The following is a 10073-nucleotide window of genomic DNA, read 5'->3' on the forward strand; positions in this document are numbered from 1 at the left end:
AGTTGCTCAAAAACTGGTAACATGGTCAAGTTTGTTTTTCTCTATGACTTGAACAAATTTCTTGAAACATGATTCATAGCTGGAAAAAAAGTTTGCTCAGAAAACCAAACTGAAATGTGATTAAAAGTCAGGCAAACATAAGAATAACCTACCTGCATTTTGTTGGGGTCTGCTTCCTTCTTGCCACCAGACACTGCAATGGTGGCAAAGTACTGGATGACACGCTTGGTGTTGACAGTCTTTCCTGCACCGGATTCTCCACTGGTTTATATGACAGAGAAAGAGGGGTTTTAGTTACATGTTTGAGTGTCAGATTGTCTTTCACTAAGAAATAGCATAGAAAAATACCTGTTTTCTAACATAAGTAAATCATTAACAAATAGTTCCACTCATCGACTCGTTATTACACATAGCCTGATGCTCTAATCCATTCATATTGTCATGTATTTCATCACACCAAGTGACCCAACTTATTACAATAGAAACACTTCCTCAAGTGATATTTTAGTAAACAACTTACGTAATCAGGACGGACTGGTTCTCCTTATCTGGAACCAAAAAACACATTGCTTATCATACTCAAGCAACATTATGGGTACATTATTGCATGCGCATGAATTTAATTTTGGAACATTTTCCAGCAAATTGTTCTAACCTAGATGAGAAAACTCTGAAGCATATTTGAACTGGATTTGTTTTGATTTTACACCCAACTATCCATCCATCCATCCATCCATGTACACTTATGGACATCCATAGAGCTCCATTTTTATGGATTGTCTATCCATGTGAGAGACGACGACTCTCTCTCTCTCTCGGAGGAGGAGGAGGAGGAGGAGGACCTGTGCCCTAGGACCGTGCCTCGGGACTATCTGGCTTGATGACTCCTTGCTGTCCCCAGTCCACCTGGTCGTGCTGCTGCTCCAGTTTCAACTGTTCTGCCTGCGGCTATGGAACCCTTATCTGTTCATCTGACGTGCTACATGCTGTTTTTGACTCTCCCTCTCTCTCTACCGCACCTGCTGTCTCGACCTCTGAATGCTCGGCTATGAAAAGCCAACTGACATTTACTCCTGAGGTGCTGACCTATTGCACACTCTACAGCCACTGTGATAATTATTTGACCCTGCATGTCATCTATGAACATTTGAACATCTTGTATGGCCTTAATGGCCATATACTCCTATAATCTCCAGCCAGAAAAGGACTGGCCACCCCTCAGTGCATGGTTCCTCTCTAAGTCTTTTCTTAGGTTGTCTTGGGTTTCAGGCTGGGTTTCTGTATAAACACTTTCTGATATCTGCTTATGTAAAAAGGGCTTTATAAATAAATGTGATTGATTGATCCATCCATCCATCCATCCATCCATGAGATTTCGTACCAATCATCATGAACTGAAAGGCGTTGTCAGAGACGGAGAAGATATGGGGTGGAGCCTCTACTCTCTTCTTCCCTCTGTAGGCGTTGACAACCTCTTCATCGTACACAGGGAGCCACTTGTAGGGGTTCACCGTGGCACAGAAGAGCCCAGAGTAGGTCTGGATGAAAGCATAATTAATTTAGGAGATTAACAAAGTCAGATTGACATTTACCTGGATTTATGTGAGGATGTGGGTGTACTTTGGTAAACTGATGTGGGTTTACTGTATTGAAAATGTTTTGGTTTCTACCATTTAATTATGTGTAGTACTGTATATGTGTGTTTATCATGTTCATGTGTGTGTGTGTTTGTATGTGCAGGTTTCTTACATAGATCATCCATGCTGCATAACGCTCTTTGAGGTTATACAACACAGAGGCTTCATTCAGGTAGGTCATCATGGCCATGTCCTCAATCTTGTCGTACTTAGGGGGGTTCATCTCATAGATGTCTGCATCTTTGAACTCTTTTCCTTCCTGAAACATTCAGAAATCTCGGTTACACACAGATCAAACTGGACATGACTGAATGCTTTTTGCTCATTAAATACAAGTTTAATCATTTAAAAAATGCATATCCACATTAATCCAACTACTTAGTTATCACCCACTGACACATAACTGGTGATTCTTGACAAGTCATCATGAGAAATTACATATAATTTTTAAATAGCAGCATTAAAATTGATGTCTTTGAAGTTTATATTCTGCTTACAAAAAACATTGGAAGTTTGTTTTTGCATTGAGTTGACTTTTCAAGAATTAGAGTAATTGCACAAACTTGAACTTGAGTACTTTTCAGATCAGGCTTACCTCCTTACTTCCGTCAGGTCTCGTAACTGTTACAGTACACTTCCCGTCGGCCCTGGCAGTGACTAAACCCTTAAGGTACAGCTCCACCTTGTCTGTCACATAGCAGGCGTTCTTTGAATCAAAGGGCGTGGCTTGTGCCTCCATCCTCTCCTTCTCAGACTTACGAAGGTATATGGCAGCCTTGCCGTAGGCTTGCATCTCTGCGTCCGTACTCATGGTGACGGATAACTAGGAAAGAAATTAAACAAGAAACATGATTGACTCTGTGGTGCTTCCTCCCCAGTCAACAGAGTTAGGTGAGCGGTATCTCTAACCAAATATTCTCATCACTTCTTATGTGAAGACTGAAACCATGTCTCACCTTCTTTTCCCCTTCCTACAGATGAATGTGTACTTCTTGGAGGACCCTGTGAAACATGAGAGTGTTGTGAAAACCCACAAGTCTAAAGCTTTAATCATTGAACCCCTAAAGGGCTAGAAAACATTTAACTAAATCATTACATGTCCAATTCAACTACAGGTGCAACTGGTAACTTTAATTTACTACACATCCAGACATTCTGTCAGGAATTCAAATAAATTCCCATAAAACCCAGATACATTCTAGAACACCCTTTCAAGTGCAGGAGCACCACTTTTGACTGTAAATGAAAGTCACAGATTTGAAGTAAAACACATAATAAAAACAACATTATTTTTAATGCCACTTGATTTAATATTGTAAAATCTTACAGAACTCAATTCAAATAGTGCAGTTAGCTACTGCCTCAGATGCTGAGTGCAAGGACGAGATACATTTAAAAATCTAAGGAGGTGGAGAGGTCTTACCACAGAGGAAGAAGGTTTCTGACTTGTGGATGCTGGGGCCTCAGCCTCCTTATATCTGGTTGGAAGTGCCAACCAAGCAAAAGTTAATTATGGACCACTCTGGGAAAGGACATGTATTGACTGAGAGACCTCTGTGTGTCTGTGTCTCACTAGCACCTCCCACTTCCATGAGCACCACACTCCCATTACATGACTCTTAAATTACATGTTTTTAATGTTTGTCTCCGAATTGAATTTCAATGAATTAACATAAATGAGATTCATTACTAATAGTTATGACAATATCAAAAGTTTGATTAATCTAATTGATTCCAATGTTACTACCAATGACCCTCAAATACTGTAGTGGAATCCATGTTGCCCCAATAATAAAGCTAGAATGGAAACATGTAGGCTTTTAATTACAGCTCATGAAACTGTTAAATATAATGTTTAGGTAAACTATATATAAACATGTATGTGAACACCCCTTCAAATGAATGGTTTCGGATATTTCAGCCACACCCAATGCTGACAGGTGTATAAATTCGAGCACACCGCCATGCAATCTCCATAGACAAACATTGGCAGTAGAATGGCCATACTGAAGAGCTCAGTGACTTTCAACGTGGCGCTGTCATAGGATGCCACCTTTCCAACAAGTCAGTTCATCAAATGTCTGCCCTGCTAGAGCTGCCCCGAGCAACGGTAAGTGCTGTAGTTTTGAAGTGGAAACGTCTAGGAGCGACAACTGCTCAGCCGCGAAGTGGTAGGCCACAAAAGCACACAGAATGGAACCCGCCGAGAGCTGATGCACATACAAATTGTCTGTCCTCGGTTGCAACACTCACTATCGAGTTCTAAACTGCATTTGAAAGCAATGTCAGCACAATAACTGTTTATCGGAAACTTAATGAAAAGAGGTTTCCATGGCCAAGCAGCCGCACACAAGCCTAAGATCACCATGCCCAATGCCAAGCACCAGCTGGACTGGTGTAAAGCTCGCCGCCTCTGAAGCAGTGGAAATACGTTCTCTGGAGTGATGAATCACGTAAAACCATCTGGCAGTCTGACGGACAAATCTGGGTTTGGAGGAAAGCTACCTGTCCGAAGGTGTAGTGCCAACTGTAAAGTTTGGTGGAGTAGGTATAATGGTCTGGGGCTCTTTTTCATGGTTCAGGCCCCTAAGTTCCAGTGAAGAGAAATATTAGCGATACAGCATACAATGATATTCTAGGCGTCTCTGTGCTCTCAACGTTGTGGCAACAGTTTGGGGAAAGCTCTTTCCTGTTTCAGCATGACAATGCCCCCGTGCACAAAGCGAAGCCCATACAGAAATGGTTTGTCGAGATCGGTGTGAAAGAACTTGACTGGTCTGCAGAGAGCCCTGACCTCAACTCCATCAGACACCTTTGGGATGAATTGGAACACCGACTGCGAGCCAGGCCTAATCGCCCAACATCAGTGCCCAATCTCACTTATGCTCTTGTTTCTGAATGATAGCAAGTCTCCACAGTAATGTTCCAACATCTAGTGGAAAGCCTTTCCAGAAGAGTGGAGGCTGTTATAGCAGCAAAGGGGAGACCAACTCCATATGAATACCTATGATTTTGGAATGAGATGGTCGACGAGCAGGTGTCCACATACTTTTGGTTATGTAGTTTATCAACAGTATGATCATTGTTCCACGAAATGAGTCCCTTTAGCATCCCTTTGACATTTTAAGTAGAAATTGAAACCCAATATTGCTTTATAAAAGCCTGTTATAGTAAATGAAATGCTCTGATTTCTAATATAAATGAAGACTTGCTAGTGGTAAAATGCATTTAGGAATGTCCCTGTGTGAACCCTCTGTGACTTCTAGGAAGGATTTAACCTCCTTAACCCCAATCATTTTATCATTGCTGGTTGTTTAGTTGCTTTGACAAATACATTTTGGAAGATTATTATTTATTTAATGTGATTAGTGACTCATTTTAAGGTCAACGTGATCTGAACTCTTGTTTTAATATGATGAATCCTTCTCCTTTTGAAAGATTTTTTTTCAATGCCAACATTGAACATCTAATAGTCAAATCTTGGTGTAAAAGCAGGTGAGCTGGTGGAAAACTGAGCGGGTCGAGAAGAGGCACTTACTATAGTATTATTTTTGTTTAACCTCTTGAGATGGGAAAACGTGTTTTATTAAGTTGAACGTGTTCTCTTTACGACGGAATGTTAAAATTAGGTGAAATAAAACGTTTTCATTCCAAGTTTCACTACCCAGAAGGGGCTCATCATGTGGAAGGACCCATGTTCCTATTGAAGATTCTGGAGGCACTTTTATTTGTCTCACATGTCAGTTGGCTAAAACGGTCCAGTAGGATTCTTATGACACATATCACCAGTCCAGTATTTCAATAATCTTATCCACTCATATTGCTGACAGCGATATAACTGCCTCAAACTGTTCTCACAGTCTGAAGTGAACTGCTTAGCAGCTGAGCTGGCTTCAACGATGACCTTTATTTATGACCTTTTCTGTTTCGCCATGAATGTTCTGAGAGACCACAGAGCATCACTCAGGGCAACATACACATCCCCTGCAAAGGGATAAATGTAAGCAAATAAACATGGCAAATGATTTCCTCTGGTCTGAAACGGCACCAAGAACACTGTTAGAACTCATCGAAACTTTAGACGTGTGGTATGAAACATTTGGTGTTCTAGTTTGGTCCAGTCTGGCTCAGTTGGTAGAGCATGGCACTTGCAATGCCAGGGCTGTGGGTTCAATTCCTCTAGAGGGACCAGTACAAACAATTATGAAAATGTTTGCACTCACGACTGTACATCCCTCTGGATAAGAGCATCTGCTAAATGACTTAAATGAAATGGGAAAATATGATAAGTTAAGGGACTGTCTGTGATGTGAGGAGCCCATATTTACACAGTGTCAATCCACGAAAACAAGAGGCCATCTTAGAAAGTATGTGTTTTATAAAATGCTGCCTATTCTAACACAGATATCAGAGAGGGCAGTTATTACACCTTGAGTAGATACAGATATGAAATGCTCTACAGTTCTGGAACCGAATAAGTTAGGAACAACAAAACAACAACAAAAAGTTCCATTGGAAGTCCGAGAAGAGAGAGAGTGGGGGGGGGGGGGTTAAACTCTAACACACAGGTACTTAATGAATGGTAGAAGGGGTTTGCTAATTTGTTCTCAAGTACTGAGAAAATGTGGCAAATTTTGAGGAAGAATTTTATAAAGCCACATGTTCCCTGAAAACTAAACTTTAAAAAAACAATGTCAGAGCCCTCTTATAGCTAGCATTTTATACAATGTTCCCAACACAAGAACATAGTTTGGTAGGAAGTCATTTTATACAATGTTCCCAACAAAAGAACAGAGTTCGGTAGGAGTGCTTTTAGCTTTGCTGAACTATCATCGTGGAACATTTTACACAGCTATTTTCATGTCTCGCCAGGAATGTTAATTCGGGTTCAAGTCCTGGCTCTGGTTGGGCCACTCAAGGACATTCAGATACTTGTCCCGAAGCCACTCCTGCGTTGTCTTGGATGTGTGCTTAGGGTCGTTGTCCTGTTGGAAGGTGAACCTTCACCCCAGTCTGAGGTCCTGAGTGCTCTGGAGCAGGTTTTCATCAAGGATCTCTATGTACTTTGCTCCGTTCATCTTTGCCTTGATCCTGACTGGTCTCCCAGTCCCTAACATAATGCTTCACCGTAGGGATGGTGCCAGGTTTCCTCCAGATGTCACACCTTGATCCTGACTGGTCTCCCAGTCCCTAACATAATGCTTCACCGTAGGGATGGTGCCAGGTTTCCTCCAGACGTGATGCTTGGCATTCAGGCAAAAGAGTTTAATCTTGGTTTCATCAGACCAGAGAATCTTGTTTCTCATGGTCTGACAGTTTTTAGGTGCCTTTTGGCAAACTCCAAGCGGGCTGTCATGTGCCTTTTACTCAGGAGAGGCTTCCATCTAGCCACTCTACCATAAAGGCCTGATTAGTGGAGTGCTGTAGAGATGGTTGTCCTTCTGGAAGGTTCTCCCATCTCCACAGAGGAACTCTAGAGCTCTGTCAGAGTGACCATCGAGTTCTTGGTCAACTCCCTGATCAAGACCCTTCTCCCCTGATTGCTCAGTTTGGCCAGGTGGCCAGCTCTAGGAAGAGTCTTGTTGGTCCAAACTTCTTCCATTTAAGAATGATGGAGGCCACTGTGTTCTTGGGGACCTTCAATGCTGCAGACATTTTTTGGTAACCTTCCCCAGATCTGTGCTTCGACACGATCCTGTCTAGCTCTATGGACAATTCCTTCAACCTTATGGCTTCATTTTTGTTCTGACACGCACTGTCAACTGTGGGACTTTAAATAGACAGGACTTTCCAAATCATGTTCAACCAATTGAAATGACCACAGGTGGACTCCAATGAATAATCAATGCAAACAGGATGCACCTGAGCTCAATTTCAAGTCTCACAGCAAAGGGTCTGAATATTTATATAAGTAAGGTATTTTTTATTTTTTATTTCTAATTGGGTTGTTCCTGGTACTTTTGGGTTGTTTGGGGTGATTAGCAAGACCCCTTGGGGGAGTCATAGGGAAAACAAAAACACTGAAAGATATTGGTTATGCCTCGTATTCCAAGGTGTATCAGACGTGTGTGTGTCCTGTTCTGAACTATTCAGCAGGAAGGTGGGGTTCTAAAAGGTGTAATCAAATGAACATGTCCATAACAGAGAAGGACGTTATTTTTTAGGTGTCCACAAGTTTGCTCCTATATTGGCAGTAACTGGGGACATGGGCTGGGAACATATAGCAAAGTGCATGTATGTATAGATTGTGTAGGTCTCTCTCTCACACCTGACTCTTCTCTTTGTGTCAGAATGGGTTTAAACGCCATCCGTTTCATTAATTTGTTCCCTCTCCAGGGTTATTGTTATTTCTTGGATTACCTTATCTGCTGGTATATATTAATATTAATTCATTCTTTATGCCCAGTGTCCACACAGCACATCAGTACAAGAAGCCCCATATCTGCTGGATACACTAGTTGAGCAGGGTGACCATCTGGAAGGATCCCATCAAGGCCTTTTCATTTCTTGGACTGTGCTCTCGTCTTCACTGCAGCCAGGGTTTATTGTTTGGTACATCTGCCAACGCAGCCTAATTCTGGCACCAATGCCACTGTTATGAGACAATATATTTACTTGCCATGTTTGTGGGTGGATATAACATTAGCACCATGAGAACTAAATGTTTATGACATAAAGTTATTTTAATGTGCAAAGATCTTGCATGATATATGACCTGTGTTTTTGTATTTGAGGAAGATGTTTCTCTAAGATCCAAACTTGCTCTGGGCAGAAGTTACCCTCTGGGATATGTACAGCTGTCATACCCAACTAGACAACTGTGCATTTGGCCACAAAGACCTCAACTGACTTAACAACCATGGACCTTCTCACTATGCAGATCAGGGGTCATTTCAAGTAAATTCAGGAGGTGAACTGAATTGTCTATTTGAAAGCATTGTGAAATATTTGAAATTGGTTTACTTCCTGATTGAACTGAATTGAACTTCTTCCACTCCAGCACTAACATACTGGACCAGATTTCAAGTAATTGAGGGCTAAATTGAGATCATGATTAGTTGTAAGTCAAATGTTATTGGTCACGTAGCACATATTTTACATATGTTATCACAGGTGCAGCGAAACACTTATGTTCCTATCAGTGCAGTAATACCTAACAATACAATAGAGGCAAATTCCCCTAAATAAAGGAATTAAATATAGATCAAAGGATTGTGTAACGATTGTCATTGGGAGAAGGAGAGGACCAAGGTGCAGCGAGGTACATGTTCATGATCTTTTAATTACACTGAACACTAGAACAAAAATAACAAAACGGAACAAACGAAACAGTCCTGTCTGGTACAGGTGCAGCGAAACATTTATGTTCCCAGCAGTGCAGTAATACCTAACAATACAATAGAGGCAAATCCCCCAAAATAAGACATTTTCATTGGTCAGAATGCAATGAGGAGATTGAGATTAAGAATCCAGGTTCAGTATTTATTACACAGCGGAACAGGAACACAGAGCACATGAGGGGAGGGTTTGATTGATGTTGATTAAGGTTTAGGATTTGGAGTTAGGGCTTGTTAAGGCCGATAGGAAGGTAAGGTTGTGGAAACATAGAAACATAAAATTGTAGTTTAAAACGTTAGACAAACAACTTCTTATGAGACATTAGCTTGTCATTTAGTGGGTTAGGCCGATAGTTTCCCCTTTTGCAGTGTGGCTTCTCAAGGAAATGTACCACGTGTACAAATTATGTTGGGACTATATTAGATGTGCAGTGACATTTAGTGGGACATTTATCCTAACTGGGTGAGTGAACCACTTCTATATGGAAATGAAGTGTGACATTGATCCTAACTGAGTGCAGTGAACCACTTCTATATCGAAATGAAAGGGGTGTAAAAAGGCAGAGGAGAGGTGATAGGGGAGGATAGGGGAGTGGTAACAGGTTTGGAGGATAGGGGAGTGGTAACAGGTGGGGAGGATAGAGGAGTGGTAACAGGTGTGAAGGATAGGGGAGTGGTAACAGGTTTGGAGGATAGGGGAGTGGTAACAGGTTTGGAGGATAGGGGAGTGGTAACAGGTTTGGAGGATAGGGGAGTGGTAACAGGTTTGGAGGATAGGGGAGTGGTAACAGGTTTGGAGGATAGGGGAGTGGTAACAGGTTTGGAGGATAGGGGAGTGGTAACAGGTTTGGAGGATAGGGGAGTGGTAACAGGTTTGGAGGATAGGGGAGTGGTAACAGGTGTGGAGGATAGGGGAGTGGTAACAGGTTTGGAGGATAGGGGAGTGGTAACAGGTGTGGAGGATAGGGGCATAATTAGGAACAATTGGGAGTCCTGTAGGAGTGGCATGACCCTTCCAAACAGTTGATTTTGCCAAAGAATGTTTACATTGACAAGAAATTTGAGTGACCCCTCTCACAATGGAAATAAATGTCTTCAA

At 41.7% G+C, this 10073-nt stretch overlaps 1 protein-coding gene across 1 annotated transcript; it reads right to left on the bottom strand.

Moving 5' to 3' along the window:
- Positions 1–152: 152 nt before the first annotated feature.
- On the bottom strand, positions 153–2448 carry LOC135530002 (myosin-4-like; the record flags this gene model as incomplete). The annotated part of the gene is made up of 5 exons (XM_064958395.1): positions 2260–2448; positions 1750–1884; positions 1382–1538; positions 521–548; positions 153–261 (listed from the first exon to the last, which is right to left on the bottom strand). Coding segments are annotated over exons 1-5 (618 nt in total), but the record flags the coding sequence as incomplete, so codon positions are not given.
- Between the last annotated feature and the right edge of the window lie 7625 nt (positions 2449–10073).

Source organism: Oncorhynchus masou, unplaced genomic scaffold (genome assembly GCF_036934945.1).
Source record: "Oncorhynchus masou masou isolate Uvic2021 unplaced genomic scaffold, UVic_Omas_1.1 unplaced_scaffold_1232, whole genome shotgun sequence".
Lineage (NCBI taxonomy): Eukaryota > Metazoa > Chordata > Actinopteri > Salmoniformes > Salmonidae > Oncorhynchus > Oncorhynchus masou.